At 41.9% G+C, this 26,357-nt stretch overlaps 1 protein-coding gene across 1 annotated transcript; it reads left to right on the top strand.

Annotated features, from left to right (window-relative positions):
* The first annotated feature begins 502 nt into the window (after nt 1–502).
* c12h19orf53 (chromosome 12 C19orf53 homolog) lies at nt 503–23,643 on the top strand. Its single transcript, XM_039770467.1, has 3 exons — nt 503–696; nt 9,732–9,787; nt 23,223–23,643. Exons 1-3 carry the CDS (start codon nt 606–608, stop codon nt 23,352–23,354), a joined length of 279 nt encoding a protein of 92 aa, XP_039626401.1. The 5' UTR covers nt 503–605; the 3' UTR covers nt 23,355–23,643.
* Nucleotides 23,644–26,357: the final 2,714 nt, after the last annotated feature.

The following is a 26,357-nucleotide window of genomic DNA, read 5'->3' as shown; positions in this document are numbered from 1 at the left end:
GTGCATCGATCGCTTGCCATAACTGAACTGAAAGCTTGCGTATTGCGTTTCGCTTAGTGGCAGCAGCTCCGTGCGGACTGCATTTTGATTCAAGACCCCGCTTTAATGTTGCCGAAACTAAATGTATAATCAAATGACCAATCAGCGTCAAAAGTTGGGGCAAGGGGCATGAATACTTTGACACGAAAACTGCGTGCCGTAATGTAAAGCAGTCCTGCTTTTAGTTGCTATGTTTTTAATTATGACACGATAAAATCGTACCAAAATTAAACAGCCCACTTAGTTATGTACTGCGTTTCAACATAGTTAAGACATTGGATTACATTTCATGTGCTATGTAAATAAAATTTGGTACGAATAATATTCCGTACGTATCAAACAATGCCCATCTACTTTTAACTCCTCGTTGCCCGACATTCCACAACACTAGTCTCCTCATTTTCCCACAATCCTCTGCGTTTCTTACAGTTGGACTCAGTATCCCACAATCCTCAACAGCTTCCTTTTTTGACACTCAATACCCCACAACCCCCCGCGCTTGTTTCAGTACCCCTCTGTATCCCACAAGCATCCCGTTTTATTCATTACAGCATACGAAAGGCAATATGGCACAAGGGAAGCAAAAATTTAAATCTCAAAGACCCGGAGCGAAAAAGAACCCCACCCAAGCGAAGACTAAAGGACCCAAAAAAGGAGGTGAGGAATAAAACTACATGTTAGCGGTCGGGCAGTTTTACGGGGCACAAACGCGTTGGACATTTCCGCCGTTTGTGTGGGATGTTGGGGAAAAGGCGGCCGTGCGATTATTAGGTGGGCATTGAGTACATCTGGCCGAATTGTGGATTTGGGACGCCCAAGACAAGAGTTCCGGAACCAGAATTTGTGCAATTGTTTGTTTATGAACAAAACAGAACGACGATGGGTTTCATTCGGTTACCGCAAACGGTTTTAAGTCGTTCGCTGGCTGCGGCCGTTTAAGTAAGTGGGAAATGAATCAAAATTATAAAGAAGATATGTTTCAAATGCTCTCAGTATTAGGCAAAGAAGAACAGTTTATGCCTCCCCAAACCTTTTACAAAAAGCCAATATGCAGGCATTTTGCCTTGTTTAATATTACTGCAAATTCTTTAAATAATGAACTTTTTTTTACAACCGTTTATTTTTCGCATTCATTAATGTGGCACTATAAGGTTTAATTTAATTTAAAGAGCAAAGTAATCCTTAGTAATGTAAATGAAAGTAACGAGTGGGCAACTGGCGTTTGAATTATGAAGAACGATACAAAAACAGGCTCGGGGCACCTTAGAGACACAGCTGCTGTTTTAAATGGTCACTTATAGGGCTTTAAGCTCATTTTACAGCAACGTTTGAATTTTCTTTTTATTCCGTTCACAATCTTTTTTTTTCCAATGCAAAAACTCAAATATTAATTTTCCCAGTCCATAAATACAATACAAAAAAAAACTGTCCAGAATTATGTCATCCCTTTCATTTATGTCCATAGATACCGGAAAAGGCAAACTTCATTTATTAAAAGAAAATATTTTATATCCACATTGAGCACATTCACACCAAGCACTCGCTACCAGTGCGGCTGTTTGACAGTATATTCAAATAGAAATTGATTCATAAGGCTTTTAAAACCAGTACCCCCATCATGTTAAAACTTAAAATGTGCGTTAAAGCTCGTCTGTTCACTGATTTTAATTTCTTTTACAGTGTTTTGAGTAATGAATGTCTAATTAATGATGCAGTACTTTTCATTTATGACAATTCCATATTGTATATTGGAATCTTGAATATGAATTGTATTGTAATCATCACTTAAAATATTCCAAGGCTTTGCTTAGCTGCAGGTTCTCTTTAAGCTCTCATCTGCATTTCATCTTCTTTGGCGTGTACAACACAGAATAGTAAAATTATTAAATTGAAGTACAGCACTACTCCGCTCAAGATTTTCACTTCCTCTCAGAGTGCAAGTCAGTCAAATCTAAAAACGAGTAAACCTTATCTTATGGATGAGTTGCAGTGCAGTGCAGCATATTGTCATGAACTTGAGATTTCCAAAGCACAATAAGTCCCTAAGTTGCTCAAAATGCCCACTAGATATGGAAACTGTCATACCACAACTAGTCACAAAAAGGGGCAGTGAAGAAGTTTTTTTCAGTAAAGATTTGTTTTCCAAATATTCTGTGATGTTCAAAACCCCTGAAAAGCACAAAAGTAAAAGATGTTGCCTGCAAAGACAATCCAAAGCAAACAAGGTCTGAAAATGCAAAGCCAAACAAAACAACAGCATAATAGCAATAATGACTAGTGAAACGCATTCAGAATGAACCGCAAGGGACTGTGGGTTTCCAGGCATTCGAACAGGAAATAGTAACACGTGTCATTTCAAATGTATTGGTTATTGAAAGTGGATTCACGCATGTAGGCAACCATAGAGCATCATCTGCTGGAGTGCTGTGCGTTTTTAAGGTAATAAATGATATCTGGTGTGAAATTTTGCCAGATCCATATGCGGACTGATGATCTGCTGTGGCAACCCCTAACGGGAGAAGCCAAAAGAAGAGGAAGAAAGGACACCACAATCAATTTTTGGATTTCAATAGTCTACCAACTCTAATAATGCGCACACACCCTCTAATAAATAGTGAAAAGCCGCCTTCATTCAGGGAGTTCTTAAGCAGTGTCGTGATTTACTTCATGAGGAAGAAGTACATAATAAACGAGAATAGTTACGTGACATATTTGAAATATTAAAATGTGTGATTCAGTCTAAATGTTTAAAATCTAAACCGGTGATTACCAAACTGGGGTGCAATTTGATTTTTTAGGGTGGCAATTCGAAAATGTAGGTATGTTAAAGAATTTATAAAATGAAAATATAGAAATTAACTGTTAACAGTGATAGAAAAAATTTGTTATAAATAATTTTTATTTTTACAGAGACATTTATACATTTATATAAACATAGTAGGGATGGTGAAGAACCCTTTAATTTATGACGTTACAACCGGCTTGGGTTTTTCTACTTAGAAATCATTTTTACCATTAAAATAATATGAATTGTAACAATGATTATAAAATTTTGCAATATAACAAAAATATAAAATGATCAAAATATTACAGAAAAAGCTGTCATGAAAGTTATTTCATTTATAAATGATTATAACATTTAGAATTTTTTGAATAATAATAATTTGAATTTTTAATAATTTTTAATTACGAATTAATTTTTAATTTTTTGAACAATATGAATTGTAACAACGATTATAAAATTTTGCAATACAACAAAAATATAAAATGATCAAAATATTACAGGAAAAGCTGTCATGAAAGTTATTTCATTTATAAATGATTATAACATTTAGAATTTTTTGAATAATAATAATTTGAATTTTTAATAATAATTTTTAATTACGAATTAATTTTTAATTTTTTGAACAATATGAATTGTAACGATTATAAAATTTTGCAATACAACAAAAATATAAAATGATCAAAATATTACAGAAAAAGCTGTCATGAAAGTTATTTTATATTTATGAATATCATGTCTCTTACTGACCCTGTAAACGCGTGCCGAAAGAAATCCCAAAGTCCAAAAGTTCGTTTTTAAAATATTTAGTGAAAGTTAAAAGCAAATAATCCACACAAGAATAAAAGAAAAAATAGTTACACACGTAGAATAAAAGGCAATAAAAAGAGAAAAAATGTAGCTTGTCTTAAACTTAGCTTTTCTTGAGAAACTTTAGTTACTTCTGTACTTAAAGGTTCTTTACTTCTTATCTACTTAAAGATTCTTAGCTTCTTCTTCTGTACGCTTTAGACGTATGGCACAACACATAAATTAAGTGTCGTTTTCTTACATATTTACTTCACACACTCAAAAGACCCGTAGGCCGATTGGCACATAGACATGTGTCCAGGCACGGTTTAAAACCGTATGCCTTCCATACCTTACTCAAGGCAAGGCTGTCGCTAACTGAAGATTATTGTTTTTAGTCAAAGCTGTTAGAAATGGCAGGAATATACCAATACAATTCTATTTACGGGGGTTATAGGAACCTTCCACAGATTATGCATTGTCATCTATACTAATAAAAGGCAAAGCCCTCACTGACTCCCTCATCATTAATTCTCCAACTTCCCGTGTAGGTAGAAGGCTGAAATTTGGCAGGCTCATTCCTTACAGCTTACTTACAAAAGTTGGACAGGTTTCATTTCGAAATTCTACGCGTAACGGTCATAACTGAATGCTACTTACGTACATATATATGTCCATAGCCTGCAGCTCGGTCAACCGTGTGAGGCGCCGTTGGGACCCCCATCCCAACATCTCCCACGTTGTTGGCTGCCTGCCTATATAAGGCCGTCCGTCACTCCAGTCTCTACATTCCCTTCTTTCCTTCGCCACAGGATTCACGTCTCCCTGCTGATAATGGCAGCCTTTTTATTTAATCCATGTCTTCTCCGCTGTTTTATTGTTCATTTATTACGATGCAAAGTTATCGATGAAGCCGGTTGTATGCTTACAACGCTTGACAGATGCTGAATGTCACTTCAACACAAGTCCTGCAAATACTAATGTAATTGAAACAAGCCATGAAACTCAAACCGATTATGACAGCAGCAATCCAAGCTGTGAGAAAACAGTAAAAAGGAGGCGTGTCAGACGTCGTGGTACATTTTCTGATGCAGCTAGACGGAAACAACTTTGTGACGCTGCCGCCAAATACTCGCAGAAAAATCCACAAGTTCATAGAGGCGCTGTTGCTAAATACTCGCAGGCAATTCCTCAAGTTAATACTGGGAATGCCTGTTAAACATCTTAAGATTCACGAGTGCCGATTTGGGTAGTGAACACTTCGATGAATGAAACCTGTTATCTTTACAACGGTTGACAAACACGGAATGTAACTTGAACACAACACGTCCTCCAAATACGAACTTGATTGAAAGAAGTAATGATAATCAAATCCTTGATGACAGCAACACTCATAACAGTGATGAAACAATTACATCGACAATCATGTTACTTTATTTTTAAAATGTTTCCTTTTTCATAACTTATTTAACACGCTACTTCTCCACTGCGAAGCGCGGGTATTTTGCTAGTCTAATAAATATTCATAAATTTTATAGAACTAGGAAAATGGCTCTTACAGTGACTTTAAAGCATTCAGAGGTAAATTCTAGGAACACAGGAGGACAAAATGAAACGGAAACCAATGGAGCTCATCCAACATGTGGATGGCCCAAAACGAATTAAAAACGGTTATTACTGCCTTTGAAATAAAAAGTCATGGCCAAAAGTTTGGAGAATGACACAAATAGGAATTTTCACAAAGTTTGCTGGCTCAGTTTTTTGTGATTGCAATTTGCATCGACTCCAGAATGTTCTGAAGATCCATCAGATGAATTGCAATTAATTACAAAGTCCCTCTTTGCCATGAAAATGAACTGCATCCCCAAAAACAAAAACATTTCCACTACATATCAGCCCTGCCACAAAAGGACCTGCTGAAGTCATTTCGGTGAACCTCTCGTTCACGTGGGTGAGAGTGTCGACAAGGACAAGGCTGGAAGTCATGCTGTTTGAGTTACAGTAGAGAGGTGAAGAAGGTGTCGGGGCACCCAAGAAAGTCCAGCAAGTTCCTAAAGTGGGCATCACCAGGGCAGAGCTTGGACAGGAATGGCAGCAAGCAGGTGGGAGTGAGGCAGAGATTTGTGAAAGGATGGCCTGGTGGGGGTCAAGTAGGGCAGCAAAGAAGCCAAGAACAACATCAGGGACAGACTGATATTCTGGGATTGGACTGCTGGGGTCAAGTCATTTTCTCGGGTGAATCCCCTTTCCGATTGTTTGGGGCCTCCACAAAAAAAGAAAAAGTGAGCGGCGCTACCATCAGTCCTGTGTCACTGTGAAACTTCTGAAAAGCTTGTCATTCTACTTCAGTACACCAGGGAAACACCTGACACAAAGATCTACAAACACTGAAGCAGCACACTTGGTGAAAACCAACACTGGGGTCATTCTCTCCAAACTTTTGGCCACGACTGTACAGCAAAAAGGTGAGTTTCACTAATCGCTTCAGCAAGCTACCTAATAAGACATCAGTGGAAGATGTGTCCATGCTGGCATATCTGGAGTCCCAGGGGGAGCACATCGATAGTAAAAAGAATTTGGATTAGTCGTCAGCCTTGATGAACGCCACAGGAGAAAGCCTGCCTGCGTCTCGGCCCACTTAGTAGTGTGGCGGACCCGGCCGGGATGCCCGTTCGCTATATATTCAGGGTAGAGCAGCCATGGACTGTGCAATACCTCCCCCTGGACGCTTGATGGCAGCCCCCCCAGGCTTGGAGCGGTGCCTCGATTTCCTGCAGGGCTCCATGGGATTTGGAGTTGGGTGCAGCCCTGTTGGGTCCCACAGGCAGCGCCAGGGCGTGCTGCAACTGGGACTCCTGAGCCCGTATGGGCAGCGTATTCGCCACAACCAGAACTTGGCAGTCAACCACCTGGAACACTTCTGGGTGGACTATAAAAAGGGCCAGCAGCCACCACTCAATGGCCAGAGTCGGGAGGAGGAAGACGAAGTTGCCTAGGAGGAATGGTGGAGGAAGAAGAATGTGTTGTGCTTTATTTGTGTACTGGGGACTGTGTTGTGCCTGTGGGGTCACAGGGAAGACTTGCCCCACAGGTGAAGCAAAATAAAAGGTTTTTGTTTTTGTACGTGCCTCCGGTGCGAGTCTGTGTTGGGTCAGGCGCCTGTTGGGTCAGGCGCCTGTATAGCGCCTTTTGTTACAGTAGTGAAACAGGATACACTTTAAAAATCAATTTAAAAAAAAATGCAATTCTGGCCAAGCAGAAGGTAGGTACGGTCCAATAAACAGTGACACTGTATCTGATCATGTTCAGCTTTGACAGGAGACCGTCCCCCACATGAGGAGAACAACAAAGTGGCCGTGATATCTCTGGCAATGAGCAACTACTCTCTAAAACACACGTAGCTGTGATCTCTCTCAAAAACATCAAACGTTACTCTCTAACAACCTCTAGATGATAATGTCTGCTGAATAAACAGGTGTCACTAGCTAAGCGAAGGCAAGGTGCGCTCCAACACGTGGTGACGGGTAGAGCGACTCGAACGGAGGCTGGCGAGTGAATGAGGCGGGGCCTGCCTGCCTCCCCACTCCTGAGGTCCCGCCTCCGCCTCCCACTCCCCTCAGCCCTATATATACAGTGGGTACGGAAAGTATTCAGACCCCCTTCAATTTTTCACTCTTTGTTATATTGCAGCCATTTGCTAAAATCATTTAAATTATTTTTTTCCCTCATTAATGTACACACAGCACCCCATATTGACAGACAATAAAAAATAATTTTTGAAATTGTTGCAGATTTATTAAAAAAGAAAAACAGAAATCTCACATGGTCCTAAGTATTCAGACCCTTTGCTCAGTATTTAGTAGAAGCCCCCTTTTGAGCTCATACAGCTCAGGAGTCTTCTTGGGAAAGATGCAACAAGTTTTTCACACCTGGATTTGGGGATCCTCTGCCATTCCTCCTTGCAGATCCTCTCCAGTTCTGTCGGGTTTAAGTCAGGGCTCAGTTCTGTCTTGGTCTCATCAGACCAGAGAGTCTTATTTCTCACCATCTCCTTCATGTGTCTCAAACTCCAAGATAGAACTTTTTGGCCTTAATTTTAAGTGGTATGTGTGGAGACAACCAGGCACTGCTCATCACTTGTCCAATACAGTCCCCACAGTGAAGCATGGCGGTGGCAGCATCATGCTGTGGGGGTGTTTTTCAGCTGCAGGGACAGGACGACTGGTTGCAATCGAGGGAAAGATGAATGCGGCCAAGTACAGGGATATCCTGGACAAAAACCTTCTCCAGAGTGCTAAGGACCTCAGACTGGCCAAAGGTTTACCTTCCAACAAGACAATGACCCTAAGCACACAGCTAAAATAATGAAGGAGTGGCTTCACAACAACTCTGTGACTGTTCTTGAATGGCCCAGCCAGAGCCCTGACTTAAACCCAATTGAGCATCTCTGAGAGACCTAAAATGGCTGTCCACCAACGTTTACCATCCAACCTGACAGAACTGGAGAGGATCTGCAAGGAGGAATGGCAGAGGATCCCCAAATCCAGGTGTGAAAAACTTGTTGCATCTTTCCCAAGAAGACTCCTGGCTGTATGAGCTCAAAAGGGGGCTTCTACTAAATACTGAGGGTTCAAAGGGTCTGAATACTTAGGACCATGTGATATTTCAGTTTTTTTTTTTTAATAAATCTGCAACAATTTCAAAAATTCTTTTTTTTGTCTGTCAATATGGGTGGGGTGCTGTGTGTACATTAATGAGGAAAAAAAATAATTTAAATGATTTTAGCAAATGGCTGCAATATAACAAAGAGTGAAAAATTGAAGGGGGTCTGAATACTTTCCGTACCCACTGTATTATTTATTTACTAGCTGATTACCCAGTGGCTTCGCTCACTGAGTGCAAGGGGAAAAAAAAATAAAATGTAGTATTTATAAAATAAGTTAAGTAGTAAAACATTTTGATAAAAGAATTTGAAGAACATATAAGAAGCGTATAAAATTATTAAACAGTAAAACATTTCCATAAGAGAATTTGAATGATATATAAGAAGCGTATGAATTATTAAACAGTAAAACATTAACACTTAAGAAGTAAAGATACATTGAGTACTACTGCAGTGGATTCCGGTAAACTACCTGCTTGACAACCTTGCATTACGTGCCTGTGATTTAAGAGAAAAATTATTCAGAGAAATGTGGACGCTGCCCTTCCGTGCTTAACAGACTGAAGGTCCAAACAATTCCCAAGTCCAAAGCTTCACATGAAGAGGTCGGTACATCTTCTTAGATGTAAACCCTCCATCTTCTTAAAAGAATTCATCACAAAAGCGACCTTGAATGTTGCGCGGTTTTAGTGACCCGAACTCACCTTAAAGGAGAGTTAGTAGCCGTGCACCGCAGTTTACCAAGTGAGTCACGCTTTGATGGCGCCGATTACACTCATTCGCAAAGATTTCCACTGTCCAAAGAGCCGATGGGGTACTTGAAGTGTCACAAACAATGCAAGGAGAGAGGACGCCGCCCGAAACTGCGAAGCTGTTGACCCGACGGAGCAGCCCGACATTCTGCGCCTCCCAGCGTCCACTTTGTTGTCTCGATCCCTCGCCGCTGAAGGCGGTCTTCTACAGCTCGGCACAGTTAAAAAGTAGAAAGACGCAAAGTTGTTTTCTTCATCTCTTCTACTATCAAGTACTGCCAATAAAAAAAAAAAAAAGTTACAATGTGGCAGTTTCCGCGACAGTCACTTGGATGAATAAATAAAACTTCTCTGTCAGAACACGCTTGGCGGCGGAGGGCTCCGCGCTGGAGTCCAGAGAGGAGGGCTGGGAGAGGGCAACGCGGGACGCACTTCTATGGGCTAGATCGGCGTGTTTGTGTTTACTTATCTTCAATATCAGTAAAATAACTCTCATACAAATGACAATTCGTAAAGACGATATAAAAATGGCGTCCACAAACGAAGTGATTACTTCCTGTATTATAATATGTTCTGTGGTCCTACACAATTTCCGTTTCAAACGCGAAAAGAATTTTATATATATAGATTTCATGTTATTTTTTTTTTTCTAATCTTTTGCATGCTGCAGTTTTGATTTCATTAATTGCCTTTCTCTTCCCTCCAGGTAGACTCATCACTCCTAAAAAGGCCCAAGTTGTCCAGCAGCAGAAGCTAAAGAAGGTGAGTTACTAGTAGGATTTGTTTCCACACTATAAAAGGTATGATGGAAAAAAAAAAAAACGGGTCATAAAACATTAGATGCCGGACCTCAGTGTGACGAGTGGGATGCTTCTCTATGGTAAGATTGCTCCTCACCCTCATTTGCTAAACCAGCTGAAATAAAAATGTGCTTTTGGCCCCTGTACCCCTCTGTGGCGGGAGTGCAGTCACAGAAAATTCCTCCAGATTTTATTGAAATGGATCATATTTTTAATTAATCAACAAAGGCTTCCACAGATGCAAAAAATAGCACTTTCAAAAATACACCTTAGTTTGACACCACCCAGAATTAACATGCGTAACGTGATTTTCCAAGTCACTGAATTCCAGGCCTGTGTTAATGTAGGGTGAGGGGTTTCCTGGTGGCTATCCCAGCTAGCATAACATGCAAGGCAGGAGCAAACCCTGGAATGGGTGCCAGTCCATCGCAGGACGATCACACACACACACACACACACACCAGGGCCAAGTTAACATCACCAGACCACCCAACCGGCATGTATTTGGGCTGTGGGAGGAGCCTGAAGCACCAGGTGGATATCCCCAATACGTCCCCATCCCCACACGGACATGGGGAGAACATGCAGACTCTGCACGGGGAGGACGCAAATCCTGGTCTCCTTACTGCCAGGCAACAGCAGTATCATTGTGCCACCCTGAATAAATATGAATGAATCAAAAGGGATAGATACTTTATTATTCCCAAGGGGAGAGTCACATAATCCAGCAGCAGCATACTGATAAATAACAATATTAAATTAAAGAGTGATAACAATGCAGGTATAACAGACAGTAACTTTGTATAATTCAGCTCCAGGTGGAGCTGAAGAGTCACATAGTGTGGGGTCCCCTCAGTCTGTCAGTGGAGCAGGATGGTGACAGCAGTCTGTCTGTCGCTGAAGCTGCTCCTCTGTCTGGAGATGATCCTGTTCAGTGGATGCAGTGGATTCTCCATGATTGACAGGCGTCTGCTCAGTGCCCGTCGCTCTGCCAGGGATATTAAACTGTCCAGCTTCATTCCTACAATAGAGCCTGCCTTCCTCACAAGTTTGCCCAGGCGTGAGGCGCGTAGAAGAGGGCACTCGCCACAACCGTCTGGGATCATCCTGTGCTTGTCTTTATCTCCACTCTACCTTGAGTGCTACAGCTTTTACCTCTGAATCTTGAAGATTCTGTGCACCCACAAGCCAAAAATACCCTTTGGTAAGGACTGGCACATCCACCGTCAATGGATAACCTAAATAAATAAGGATAATGCATAAGAACAGGACTACTCATGATGTAATCAAATGGCTGCCTTAAGAGTGACCACATCAGACCCTGACACCCAACTCCTTGACTGGCAGGTTCATTAACCTCCATAGCATTATGTTTAATCCCACAAAAACAAGCACAAATGTTGTGGGTTTTTTTTCCACCCCCAACAAGAAAAAAATATTATTACATGTTACAGAAACCAGTAAATACCAAAGTATCAACACAAATGCCATTGGAAAGGTATGTCTAGTGTCTACTGCTGTATTAGTGCAGATTTAGTACGCGTCCTTCATGTGATCTGTTTTGAAACAGTCACCAACACGCAGCCAGATGATGTCATAGTTGGGACAAGCATGTTGCTTTTCTTACAATATTGTTTCCTGTTTTCCTGCACAATGTCAGACCCTAATCCGTAATCTGTTGCCAAAGAACAACAAAAGAGCCACAAAATGGTTTGGGGCAGCCCCCAAGTACAGTGGAACCTCGGGTCGCGACTGTAATTCGTTCCAAAACTCTGGTCGCAACCCGATTTGGTCGTGATCCGAAATAATTTCCCCCATAGGATTGTGTGTAAATACAATTAATCCGTTCCAGACCATATGTGCTGTATATAAATATATATTTTTTAAAGATTTTTAAGCACAAAAATAGTTAATTATACCATGGAATGCACAGTGTAATAGTAAACTAAATGTAAAAACATTGAATAACTCTGAGAAAACCTTGAACAGAGAAAACTAACATTGCAGGAGTTCATGCTATGGCCTTATGAACCGCTCGCTGTAAACACTTTTTTAATGAGTTTTAAGCACAGGAAAAAAAATGAAAAATTGAAAAATCTGTAATTTATATAAAAACTAACCATAAACAACCAAGAAAACTAACCTTGTATGAGTCGATTTCTGGCATGAAGGAAGTGAGCTGTTTCTTTTTTCCGTTTTTTTTTGTGGTGGTGGCCTGCGCCACCTCCACCTACTCAAAGCATCATGATGCTCCAACAATGATGGATGGATTAAAAGGCAGAAGTCTACGTGACCATCTTCATCAAGCCCTTCCGTGAGAACCCTAAATCCAAAGAGGACTGTTTGATTTATGTTAGGTAGAATGCCCAGAGGGGACTGGGCGGTCTCATGGTCTGGAATCCCTACAGATTTTATTTTTTTCCCCAGCCGTCTGGAGTTTTTTTGTTTATTCTGTCCCCCCTGGCCATTGAACCTTACTCTTATTCGATGTTAATTAATGTTGATTCGCCACTCGTAGAAGGATAGTTTTGCAGTAAATAAAATCGCCATGAATCTTCCTGGCTTTCCCGTAACATCGCCTCGCTTACGCTATCCCCTACAAGTTGCTTCTCGTTCAGCCACACTAGCAACAGTTTATCCACCTCTTCCAGCACTTGAGGCCTCTGCCTGGTTAACACTGTAACTCCTTTTGCAACATTAGCTGCTTTAATGGCCTCTTTCTACTTTAGAATAGTCGAAATCGTAGATTTTGACTTCTTGTACTCGGTGGCAAGATCAGTAACACGAACGCCATGCTTATACTTTTCAAAAATTTCTTTCTTTAATTCGGTTTCAATTTTCTTTGAACCTTTCTTCTCACCAACACTACCACTCTTCACTTGCTTGGTGGCCATGGTTAACTGCAAAAGTAATGCAAAAGTACACAAAATAGAGCACAAAGAGTTCACAGTGAATGCACGCACGTCTGACCGAGAACAATGCACAGGGAGAGACTGAACACGTACGGAAATCATCGGCGCGTATGAACTGGAAGGGAAACTGGCTTGTTTGTGTGTGGCCGTGAACAGATGCAAAAGTTTGGCAAACATTTTGGTCGTAACCCGATTTGTACGTGTTCCGAGACGTTCGTGAAAATCCGCGTTATATATTTAGTTATGCTTTCATATAAAATCTGCGATAGAGTGAAGCCGCGAAAGTCGAAACGCGATATAGTGAGGGGTTACTGTATACTTGAACATGGCTGCAAACAGGTTGATAAACAGTGTCACACACGGAAACAGCTAAAGGGCCTAAATGATAGTAATTCTTCGCTAGACCAGGGAACGGTGGAGTGTGCTAACTGTCTCTCTCAGTCTTTTGCAGACCATTAACGGGAAATCCCACATGGTAACGGCGCCATTGATGACATCACTTCCAGTCCCCCGGAGGTGCCACTTTTGGTTTCTGGTGCCAATGATGACGTCACTTCCGGTGACGCCGATATCACTTCCAGCTCCGGCATCGATGAAGTCATTTCCTGTACTGTCCTTTAAAGCCGCCATCTTGCCTCAATACAAAGCAGTTCTGTTTTGGACCCTGTTCTGTGAACGTTTCTGTTCAAATTTAAATCAGTTTAGCAGACAGGAAGCAATATATATGGGTGGCTGCCCTAAACGTTTATGATGTTTATGACTCATTATTGTGACAGTGGCGTAGTCGGCAGGATGATTACTTCCCATATGAGACCGGAAGTGACATCATCATTGGCACCAGAAACCGAAAGTGGCGCCTCCGGGGACCGGAATTGATGTCATCAGTGGTGCCATGCGGAAATTAGTGCACTCCGCCACCCCCTGGTCTGGCGTGGAATTATCCTCATTTGAGCCCTTTAGCTGCCTCCTATCCACACGTGTGTGGCACTGTGTTATTACAGATTACCACAGTGCAAGCCTTAGTGACTTCTGCATTTTCACTGATGCGAACATTGTGAACAGTGCTTAGGGGGCTAATGCTTTTCTTGTCCTTCCACTTGATCGCAGTCCTTTTAAATATTTGGTTAGAATTTTGTGATAGCGCTCCTTGCTGAAAGGGCGCCGTGTAAAGTTTAAGCAACCCTGTGGCGTTTTCATTTGGAGTCGTCTAGCCAATTACCACTCAGAAGTGAGGAGGTTAATTAACTGTGTTATAACATGTGCGACATAGGAGTGCCAACACAAGTCTGAAGATGTAGCAGCAAGAGGATCCCACTTCTAACACCAATATGTACTCTCTGGCAAGGCAAAGAGCTAAGAATCTGCAGACAGGACCAGGAGATGGGGAACGCTGGATCAGTGTTTAGGGACCAGCTAGGGCCAAGCATCAGGCGGTCAAACCAAATAAGCACCTAAACTACTTTGTAAACCAAAAGCACTGTGCAAATTATGGGTTTTCAGACTCCATCCTGGGGACCCTCTGTGGCTGCAGGTATTTGAGACACTGAAGCTTCATGCAAAGGAATTCATCAGACATATCATAGCGGCTCAATCATACAAGTGCTATATGGATCAGTTTCACTATCTGCGTCAACAGCTGCCTGTGCTCCAATTGGGAAAAAAGAAAAGAAATGTAACCTATGGTATCTCAGATGTTGTAAGTCACTTTGGATAAAGGCAGTCGGAGAAAAAAAAGTAAATTTAATTGTAACGTTTAACAACCAATTCGTGTTGCCATCACTGTCACTTGATTCAACTAATATTTAAAAGTCAGTTTGTCCTAAAAGCGTTCTTACTATTTTTTTTCGTTTACACGCCATTGTGTGGTATGTTTGAAGGCACTGCCCCACTCATGAATGTTGGTGAGTTAACATGGAGTAGCAAAAGGCATAGAAATATTCACAATTTCTTTGGAGTATGGTGATATTTTGTCCACTAGATGGCAGCAGAATACTGTAAAGCAGGGGTCGCCAACACCGCTCCTTGTGGGCCACAGTGGCTGCAGGTTTTCACTCTAACCCATTTCTTAAGTAGTGACCTGTTTTTGCTTCTACTTCTTTTGAATTCATTTTAGTTGATCTTGTTTAAAGATTTGTTCCCCTGAATTTCTCCATCGTTGCTCTGATTTGCTTCATTTCTTTCCTTAAATGGCACCCAAACAGAAATGAAAGTGAGTGAGCCAACAAAAGACCAACAAAGTCAGGGCCTTAAACTCCAACCAATTTCACTCCAACCAGTTGCTTAATTAGGCGCTGATTCTCGTTAATTAAACCCGTTCTTTAAGTCCATGGCTTGTTGCTGCTCTCATAGTGTAACAGCAGACATTTCTGTAATTTTTGATTTTCTCTTTTCAAAGAGCTCTGTTCAGATGTTCTGTGGACCTGAGCAGATCAGCATTCCTGAGACCTTCATCTTTCCTTATTCTCAGATATTGTATGATGGACACAGTTTGCTGGTCCTGTTTTGGTTCATTTTGTATCTCATTGTTTGGCAGCTAATTAAGGAAAAAGAAACAATTAAAAGGTGTCTTAAGTCTTCAAGAGCAAGTCAAATAAAATGAATTCACAAGAAGTTAATTAGCAGCCAAGCCAGGTCACTAAAAAAAGGGTTAGAGTGAAAACGGTGGTCCTCTAGGACTGGAGTTGGTGACCCCTGCTTTAAAGCACGGGTGTCCAACTCCGGTCCTGGTGGGCCGCAGTGGCTGCAGGTTTTCATTCTAACCATCTTCTTCATTAGTGATCAGTTTTTTGCTAATTAACTTATTTTGCCTTTGTTTTAATTAACTTCACTCGGGCCCCTTTGTTGTTTCTTTTTCCTTAATGAGCAGCTAAACAATAACGAGACACAAAGCATGCTGCCGCATGACCAGCTCACCTGTGCCCATCACACAATATCTGAAAATAAAGAAAAGTGAAGGTCTCGGTAAGGTCTGTCTGCTGAGGTCACCAAAACATTTTGACGCTGTTCTTAGAAAAAACAGAAAAATCACCAGTTTTGGCAATGTCTGCTGTGGCAGAATGAGAGCAGCAACAAGCTGTGGAATTAAATAACGGGTTTAATTACCAGCAAGAATCGGCTTCTTATTAAGAGATTAGTTGAAGTTTGAAGCCCCAATTTAGCTTCTCATCTGTTGGTTTGTTTCACATCTCATTTCTGTTTGGCTGCCATTTAATGAAGAAAAGAATCAATTCAGAGGATTGAATCCTTATAAACAGGGCTATTAAAATGAAGGTAAAAGAAGTTAATTAGCAGGGAAAACGGATTACTGATTAGGAAAAGGGTTAGAATGAAAACCTGAAGTCACTGCAGCCCACCAGGCCTGGAGTTCAACCCCCCCGCTATAAAGACTTTGCACTACACATGCAAGCAATAGAGGATATGTAACCTGAGACACTTAGGCCTAACCGTATTTACGTAGAATTCTGATCCTGAGGGACACTTGGGGTTAATGCCAAGGAGGTTAAAAAGTGAAAAAGTAAGTACACCCCACAACTTATTTTTCTGTTTTTTTTTAACATATGTGTATATATCAAGGTTTGATCTTCATTTAAACAGAATCTCTAGGCAAAAGTGATGTATTCATAAGAAAAAAATGAAAATTTTACTTTGAAATAAAAGGTGAATAAATGTGCCATCTCTGTCTGTGGAAAAAGCGAGCTCACCCTTGGCTGGAGTATCCAGTACTGCACCCTTTGGCAGAGACCACCTCAATAAAAGTAGGCATTTCCTATAACTATATAGCGGTCTCTGACATCGGTTTGGAGAAGGTTTTTCCCACTCCTTCATGCTAAATTCTTTCAGCTATGCAATGCAATGCATCTGGATGGGATTCAGATTCATTCAGGCTTTGACTTGGCCATTCCAGAACTTTCTGTCTTTCTTTCTTTCTGCCATTCCTTGGTGGATTGACTGGTATGTTTTGGGTTATTGTCATGTTGCAAGCTGTACTTTTGGTGGCACTTCATTCTTCTGACTAGTGGTCTCGCATTATCCTCAAACCTGTTTTTAGTACAGTGAAGAATTCCCAGTTGATTCTGTAATGGTGAGATGCCCAGGTCCTGATGTAGCAAACGTGCCCCAAATCATGCCATTTTCATCACCTTGCTTTACAATTGGTATCGGGTTCTTCTGGTCATATGTTGTCTTTAGTTTTCCTCCAAATAACTCATTATCTTTGCAGAACAATTGAATTCAACTTTGTTTGATATTTAAAATAGTGTTCCTTGGGTCTTGATGAGTTTGAGTCTGGATATTCTCTTAAGTGTACGCCACATTGAAAAGAGAGATTGCTATTCAGATTGTGAATCGTGATATGATTTTTTTTTTGGAAAGATCGCCACCCCTAATTTGACTAATCAAGTTTTCAAATTTATTTAGGATTCATTAACCCTTTGGCGAGCTACTTGGAAAGGGGTTGCAAGCTAGCGGTAGCTCACGAGCAATGTGTTGGTGACCCCTGCCTTAGTCTATTTTAATGAATGTTTTATTGCGTTTCACTCAGCTAGTAGGTGGGGTAACTGAATGGTCAACTTTCAGGACTGACATGTAGATGGCCGGGGTCCTTGTCCAGCCCGGGACTCCTCTTCACTGTATGGACTGGGGAAGCAAGCCTGTTCAGAACAGTACCTCAGCCGGGACGCTAGATGGCAGCCCCCCTGGGTGGCAGTGGTGCCTCGGATTCCCACAGGGCTCCATTGGAGATAGAGTTTCCTATAGCCGTGTTGGGATCTCAGGGATGCCGCCAGGCGGAGCTGCAGTTACCCCTGAGCCCTTGTGGGCAGTTCTTCCCCCACAGCCAGACATAGATCATCAAACACCTGGATCACTTCCGGGTGGGCTATAAAAGGAGCCAGCAGCCACCACAACTCCCAGAGCCGGGAGGAGAGGGACTAAACTTGCCAGAGAGTAGTGGTGAAGATAGAGGGTGAAGAATGGAAAGTATTGTGTGTAGTGGTGCTTTGGACTGTGTTGTGGGCTCGTGGGGACAGCGAAGACGTTCCACACGAGCGAAGAAAAAATAAATGTGCTTTATTTTAGTAGTGTGCCTCCCACATCTGTCTGTTTCGGGATAAGCGCCGGTATAGCGCCATCTACAGTCACAGTATGCTCCGCTCAAGTGCACACGGTGATCTCATCCAGCGGCCGTGTGATGGCTGGCCAGGGACCTTGCCCCACTGGTAGGCCTGGAGAAGAAGCAGGGGACCGAGAGAAGGACAATTCCTTCCCCAGGACGTAAGAGGGCAGCCATCCTGGATTGTGTGGGAGCCACAGAACTGGAAGGCTCAACCCTTTGGGGATCCGTGGCCACCATCAGGGGAGCACCCCCAAGGATTAAGGAGCCTTGGACCGCAGCACTTTTGCCACACCAGGAAGTGCTGCAGGGAGATCATCAGGGAGCACAGCTGGGTGCATTATAAGAGGGGCCACGTCACTCCGGGTGGAAGAGGACTGAGCTTGGAAGGAGTGGAGTAGAGTTAGCAGAAGAAACAAAGATAAGGACTGAGAGTATTGTCTGCACTGTGTGATATTGTGTGCTGTGAAGAAAAGAGGAATAAAACGTGTGTGGTTTGTACATCTGGAGTCCGTGTTGGTCTGCGTCTGGGCTATCTTTTTCACCGGGTAAGAGTCCTTGTTCAGTCCCGGCTGGAATGCAAGTCTCTGCATGCCGTCCATTAAAACTTTTTAGATGAAGATGAAATCTTGATGCAGTAAGTCCACGTATGTTAATTAAGATAAAAAACATTTATTGGGGTATACATAGTTCTTCTGATTCCTGCTAGGAATCACTCATCGCTGGCTTAGGAGCCTAATGGACGTCTGCCTCCTGTGTCCTCTGAAAAGTAAGAATAACAGGCAGTGCATTACAAAACTACAGGACAATCATGGAAAAAGTCTTTTAACTATTGTTGCCACATTCAAAGAATGACTCTGTGATGGTCTTCAATCTGTCAACTAAATGCCGGCCGGTCAATCCACCCTAAATGAGGCTGGCAGTCAGGAAGTTGTCTAGCCATTCACTCAGCCGTTAACAACACGGCGCGTAAGGAAATACGCAGGTCTGCCATTCATTCACTCCATCGCCTCACTGAGCCGGAATTTGAAAATCTCCAACTGGCCCCTGAATCTCTCATGGACGGCTCGGCTGCGCTCGGTGATCGCCGATGAAATTGGGGAGCGTTTCTCTTTGCAGGCAAAATCTGGACTTTCTCGTGGAGGACATGAGTTGGTGGTTAAAACAAAACACACTTAAAAAAAATGAATAAGCATTAGGTGGAGATGGCAGAGGATCGCAGTCATATGACTTTCTAATCTGTCGCTCCCCCTTGGGGATTTTTTCTTTTTTTTTTTTCTTCTTCAAATTAACTTGACGCTCGGCTAAATCGCGACCGCTCTCCAACCTAATCACTCTTTTAGATTTCTGTATCTTTTCATACCAGCTTTCCCATCGTCCTGCTCATTCCTCCTCTAACACAAGCACACTGTTTTGCCAAAAGCTTTTGGGACCCTCCAAATCTTCAAATTCAGATGTCTCAATCACTTTCATCGATCACAGGTGTGTAACATCGATCACCTCGGCATGCAGACTGATGGCTTCTACAAACATTTGTGACAGAATGGTTCGCTCTCAGGAGCTCAGTGAACTCAAGCCTGGTACTGTGATAGGATGCCACCTGTGCCATTCGTGAAATGTCCTCGCTACTAAATATTCCGCAGTCAACTGTTAGTGGTATTATAACAAAGTGGAAGCAACTGGGAACAACAGCCATGAAGTGGTAGGCCATGTCAAATCACAGAGCGGGGACAGCGCCACCAAAAGCTGAAGAACAGTGCAGCGTAGAGAGACAGAGAGAGAGAGAGAGCTTCATGGAATGGGTCTCCAGAGCCGAGCAGCTGCAGCCAAGCCTGACATCACCAAGCGTCGGATGCAGTGGTGTAAAGCCCACTGCCTGCCACTGGACTCTCGAGCAGTGCAGACTTGACCTCTGGAGTGATGAATCATACAATCTGATGGACGAGTCTGACCAGGAGAACGGTACCCGCCTGACTGCATTGTGCCAAGTGTAAAGTTTGGCGGGGATTATGGTGTGGGGTTGTGTTTCAGGGGTTCCAGTGAAAGTAACTCTTAATGCTTCAGCATACGAAGCCATTTTGGACAATTTCATGCTGCCAGCTTTGTAGGAACAGTTTGGGGATGGCAACGTGACTGCACACGCACCACTGCACAAAGCAAGGTGTATAAAGAAATGGCGAAGCGAGGAACTTGGCTGGCCTGCACAGAGCCCTGACCTCAGCCCGACTGAACACCTCTGGGATGAATTCGAGCGGAGATGGTGAGCGGAGACTGTGGCCTTCTTGACCGACATCAGTGTCTGACCTCACAAATGCTCTCCTGGTCACAAATACCCATAAACACACTCCTACACCTTGTGGAGAGCCTTCCCAGAAGAGATGGAGCTGTTAGAGCTGCAAAGGGTGGACCAACTCCATATGAAAGCCTATGTATTAAAGTTCATGTGTGTGTGTAAAGGCAGGCGTCCCAATACTTTTGGCAATATAGTGTATGTTGGGCTGATTTAGTGCTTCCTGCCATTTTACCGATTCTGCTGGGTTAGTTTCCGGCTCTCAGTGACCTAGGCCAGGATATCGGGGGGGATGGTTGCAATTATTAAAGCGGATGGACCCGCTCTTATTTTGCCATTTTTGTGTTGTGGCCCTGGCTGCATCATAACCCCTTGAAGTTGTGATCGTGCCACACTTGATTTGCAATGACTTTTTTTTGTCTTTTCATTATTTTTTTTTTTTCTGTTTCCGCCTCCTGTTTCTGCTAACCTCATCACTTAAATTGCAGTAGTGAACTACAAATTTCCTAACAAATCATGTGAGTCAGTTTTTTGGCTCATTTCCTGGACCCTTTGCAGACTTCCTTGTTATTCTTTTGGTGCAGTTGGCATTTTTAACACCCTCTGAAAGGCCGTAGAGATCCCAACATGCTTGTACACTCGGTCCTGTTGTGTTCGTTTTGAATGCTTTGAAGTCACTTGGGTTATTTATTTATTTATTTTTGTCCTGTGCCTCCTGACTCCCTGGAATGAGAAAAGCCCCACGTATGATACCCATTGGACTCGTCTTGATGTCTAGTTATGCAAGATGTCAAACTTTTTGGTCTCCCTCCTATATTTTTTTGTACTCTAGACCCGAAAAGCCCCCATTTTTACACCATATTTTGTGCCTGACATTACACCCTTATGATAAAGAAAACACCAATAGGAGTCTTCAGCAAAAATGATCAGAAGAACTTTAAGTTCTGCAGGTCACATCAACCAACCCCAGGGGTATACAAGGGGCCAAAGTCACTTCTTTTCATAAAACATTCACAAAAATGGGAATTGGCAATACAGGCACGTGGAGTGTCGTTTCATGCCATTCTGAGGTTGCTGATCATGGATGTGGTCATATTATTGATATTTGCTTCTTAAGTGGTGGTCCTAACCCTCTTAAGAGCCACTCCCAGAAGATTAAAAATGACAGATTTCAAACAATAAGCATGTGGAGTCTCGTTTTAGACTATTTCAAGGTCTGTGATTATGAATATGATGTTATTTTAGACATTTTTGATCCTTGACTAGGAATCTAGCAACCTCTATGGACCTCTGTCAGTGGGTGAAAAATGACAGATTTCTGTTAAAATCAAGAATGTTTTAGCCTTTAAACATTTCAATTGAAGCACACATTTTAATATTTCAAATACTTGACGTAACTATTCTCGTCTACCTCATGAAATAAATTACAGTAAGACCCTGCTTAACATGGGGGGATACATTCCAAGAAATCCCAACGCTAAACGAAACAGCATTAAACGAGGTTATCTTATATCTTATCTTAAGTATGTGAATTTCCCCTTGGGATTAATAAAGTATCTATCTATCTATCTATCTATCTATCTATCTATCTATCTATCTATCTATCTATCTATCGAGGAGAGGTGAAACAGGACAGCGAATAAAAGTTTCTTGTTTTGTTTTGTAACATGTATAATTAAATACTTTTTTATTACATTTATTGACATTTTTATTGCTAATATCGATTTCTATTCATAAATCATTCATGAAAATCAAAAATATTCGAGTAAATACATAATTTATGCTCATGATGAGGAAGGTTCTTCTTCATTTGACACTTTTTGTGAAGAAGTCTTCTAACGTCGTTTGCCTTTTTCTCTGTCGTTGTCGATAGCCAGACATCGCATCAGTGACACGTAGTCTTGCCTTTGAGCTTCTAGCAAAATTTGGATCATTTTATATAAACTGATCCATAATTGCCGTAATAGCGGCTAAACTTTTTTTTTTTTTGAAAATCCATTGAAAGTTCCTTTCGTTCCTCATCTTCAGAAACACTAATTTCGCTAATTGCATCTCATCGTCTGAGCGTCTGCATTTTAGTTTCCAGCGAAATGCTTTTTCTTGTCATTTTACTTTCTTTTTCTTTGCAACCACTCATTTTAAAACTAAAAAGGGATAATTGTTATTTATTACAGTAAAATAAAATGTTACGTTTATATCCTTACACAATAACTTTGATGACCAATCATAAATGAACAGTGATGCAGCAGGCATACATAATGCAGCGTGCTGCACTGATATAAAACATGCCACGAGACTGCAAGCAAGTATCTAATCAAGGTGTCGGATTCCAGCAAAAACCGATATTTTCACCAAAAGCCACACTTTTATATGACTACAAAGTGAATCAATGAAAAATTTAGAATTTTTTGAATTGGAAAAAAAAAAAGTGTAATACCGAAACAGCGTTAAACGGAGCAGCGCTAAGTGGGGTCTTACTGTATTACATTGCTTATGAACACCACAAATTAGTGTGGCTTGCGCTAATTCAGACGTTTTACTTTGCAATGTCTCTTGTCTGGACTAGCAAAACAGGCCGAGGAATGAAACTTACATAAAATACAAATAATTAAGGTTTGTTTTAAATAAGATAAAAAATGGCTGTGTAGAAGAAAAATGATAAACAGGTGTCACGATCAGCTTCAGTTTTTTAAATGATAAAGCAGGTGTCACGATCAGGTTCAGTTTTTGGGGTTTGTGCTCAATTCTAATTACAGTTGATATACATTAATGTCTTCGAATCCAAATTCTGTGTCTGACGTTAGAGTCACGTCCCACGTTTCTAATGGCGTGGCCTACAGGGTCGTGACCTTTGGTTCATCTGCATGACAGGATAAAAGGTCAACTAGGATCTCTTTATCAAATCTTTGGATACAAAAAAAACCCACACTAATTGCTATCGTTTTCTTCACGTCTTTCTTGATTTTAATTTCTTGCCTGGGTTTTACCTTCGATTCGTTCTTTAACTGATCCACTCTTTTCATCTGTCTCCATTTCCAGTGTCAGTCAGTAATGTTTGTTATTAAATTTGTCTCCCTGTGCACAGAACCTGGAAGTTGCTATCCGTAACAGGATTGAGTCAGAAGTGACGATGAGAGCCAGTTCCAGTCTCCACAAGAAATTGTCCGTCGTGAAGACTACTGAAAGCGCAGATAAAGGGAAGAAGAAAAAGAAGTAGAGCATGTGGGCACAGGACGGCTGGCATCCTGCCCCGAGTCCTCCTCTTGAAAGGACTTCCCGGTAAACCTCCACTGTAGGCGGCGATGTCCTCGTGTCGCCTTTCTCTGAAACTTCTCTTTCCTGAAATAAGACACTCTTTGATGTTTTGAAATGTCCTGAAGAAAGGAGCAAGTTGCTAATCTTGCCTGCTAATATTAAGCAGCAATTGGGTTTCTTTGACGTTTAATGTTGAAATGAGCTTGTTGGCATTCAATTATATTTTAAATATCTTCCACCCTAACCTTGAATTGTCTGTTTTGTATAATTTCTTTCTGTGTTTTTCTGAAAGAGAAGTCTGTTTTAAGGTTGGGGTGCACGACGCTGGTGAATGTCTTTTCAGTTCTCATTTTGGGCCGTGTTGTTTTCAGCCGTCTCTGTTGAGCTAAAAATATTACAAGAATCTCCTCATTGTCTGCCATTGTTGAGATTGTTTATTGTGAACATGAATTGGATGATATCACGTATCTGTTCAATTTGTTTTTTTTAGCAGCGCTAGCCCAGGATTGATCAATTTTTAATGTTATAAGTGAAATGGCGTGGAGAGGCTCAGACAGCAAACCCATCAGCAGTGGAACAAGTGAGTTGTGAAGAAGGTAAATCCAAGATTTAACATTTGAAGGTTCAGTGTAATTTATCTTTATAGTGTATGCTGTTCAACTTTTATTAATACTTTTTTCAGATAGATAGATAGGAAAGGCATTATTTAACAGATAGAGAGATACAATCATTTGAAAAAGAATGTACCCCCTCTTACTGTTCTATACTTTTACATATCAGGACATACTAAAAAAACAATCTGGTCCTTACCAGTGTAAGTGCCACACAGGATGGATGGGCATCCCGACCAGGAGAGGAAGAGACTTTACCTGGCCGGGAGGCCCCAAGCAGATGGACAGGGCACCCAGACAGATATATTTAGAGTTCCTTCCCTGACCGGGATAAAAGGGAAGGATTGTCACTGATGGCTGTTTATCCCACCAAGGTGGCAGCAGCCCTGGGGATCAGCGCCAGGTTGGGAGCCACACCCACCACACGACGAAGCACTTGAATTGGGACCCAAGTGCAGCGGGTGACACCTCAGCACCACACTGAGAGTTTTACTTTTTTTTTTTTTTTTTAAACTGTAGCTGGACTGCGAAACCAGTAGGGCATGCTGGGAAATGTAGTTTGGTTATGCAGCCCAGCTGAGTTTTGTGGGAGCCACAAGAGGGTTACACTCCATGTTATTGGGAATTTTCGTATGACCCAGTAGTACTTCAAATGACAAGAAGCCCTGGTACCAGAAGTACTCCAAAGTCCCCCATAAAAGGGGCTGCGCCACCTTGTCTAGGCAAGCCGGAGCTGGGAGGTAGGAAAGCAAAAGTCGACTGGAGGAGGGCAGTGCGGTAGAGAAGAGGAGAGGAGGAGAAAGAGAAGAAGAAGCGACTTGTTTTGTGCTTGTTTATACAAGGTATTTGTGTAATAAGCACCTTTTATTTGAACCCGGGATTGTCTTGTGTGTTTGTGTCTGGGGTTTGGGGCTCTCTGGCGCCCCCACCTAGCTTTCACACCAGATTCTAAAATTATTTAAATCTATCCTTGGGTGTGAAACAACACACAACAGATTCCACCATCTTTATTTATTTAACAAAAATGAAGCCAAAATGGAGAAGCCACGTGTGAAAAAATGAAGTACACCCCATGATTCAGTAGCTTGTACGACCACCTTTGGCAGCCATCACTTTGAAGTTATCATTTTCTGTCGGACTTTATCAATCTCTCACGTCATTGTGGAGGAATTTTGGCCCCCTCTTCTCTACAACGTTGCTTCGGTTGATTAAGGTTTGTGGCCATTCGCTTGTGCACAGCTCTCTTAAAGCCCTGCCTCTGCATTTCGATCGCGTTGAGGTCTGGACTTTGACTGGGCCAACGCCATACTTCGATTCTTTTTTTTTTCAGCCATTCTGTTGTAGATTTGCAGGTGTACTTGGGATTGTTGTCCTGTTGCATGTCCCAGTTTCTGAGTGGAGCTCCAGACCGAGGGCGATTGACAGTCATTTTATATTTCTGCCATTTGCAAATAATCGCACCAACAGTTGGCACCTTCTCTCCAGGTTTCTTCCTGGTGGTCTTGTAGCCCATTCCTGCCATTCTTTGACAGCTCTTTAGTGTTGCCCATGGTGGTGGAGAGGTTGGCATGGAAGAAATTGATTCTGTGGACAGGTGTACTTCATACACATAACGGGTTGAGATCAGGAGTATCTGTGATTGATTGCCTCATGGGCACACACAGAGCCAGTCTGTGGAAGGCTGGGTTGTAGAAGATCAAATCCTTATTTCTCACAATGACATCCAAATCAATATATAACTTTTATGTTTTGTGTTACTTCTGGATTTTTGGTTCATGTTCTGTTCTCTCTCCATTAAAATGAAACTACCATACAAATTAGAGAGACTGTTCAAACTTACCAATTCAGCAGGGGATCAAATACTTTTTGTCCCCCGCTGTATTTTTCAATCCTTTACCTTTACCCAGTTTACCACAAATAGAAGGTGACACGAAGCGATAAATATGGGACCACAGCTAGTCAAAGAATGAACAATCCTAGCACTCGGCAACGCTTGTAATCAATGTTACAAGGGGGGGATGTGAAGGGTTATGACCAGTAGGGAGCGCTAGCTGTTGAAATGGAAAAGGTTCCGAGCTGGGAATTGCACTGTGGAGAAGCTGTTCTGCTTACAGTGCCATCTCAGAGCCACAATGGTGACAAACTAACCGCTACGACAACTGTACAAATAATAAATTGATCCTTACAGATTCCATTAATACGTTTATATAATTCTCCGACTGTTTAGAACACGCCCGTGAGAGCGCATCTGAGGTGTTGTGGGCATTTCTGGTCACCCCGCTACAAGAAAGACAAAGCAGCACCTGAAGGCCACAGAGTGTAATGGCAGACGCAGTACCTATGAAGCCAGTCAC

Source organism: Polypterus senegalus, chromosome 12 (genome assembly GCF_016835505.1).
Source record: "Polypterus senegalus isolate Bchr_013 chromosome 12, ASM1683550v1, whole genome shotgun sequence".
NCBI lineage: Eukaryota > Metazoa > Chordata > Cladistia > Polypteriformes > Polypteridae > Polypterus > Polypterus senegalus.
Note: the sequence above shows the minus strand (reverse complement) of the source record. Positions and strands in the feature narration are given on the sequence as shown.

Excerpts from the sequence above, each read along its gene's own strand:
- c12h19orf53 (XM_039770467.1), top strand. The coding sequence starts at position 606 with ATGGCACAAGGGAAGCAAAAATTTAAATCTCAAAGACCCGGAGCGAAA. Across the intron at positions 697-9,731 it reads TAAAGGACCCAAAAAAGGAG|GTAGACTCATCACTCCTAAA; the intron begins GTGAGGAATAAA and ends TCTTCCCTCCAG. Across the intron at positions 9,788-23,222 it reads AGCAGCAGAAGCTAAAGAAG|AACCTGGAAGTTGCTATCCG; the intron begins GTGAGTTACTAG and ends CCCTGTGCACAG.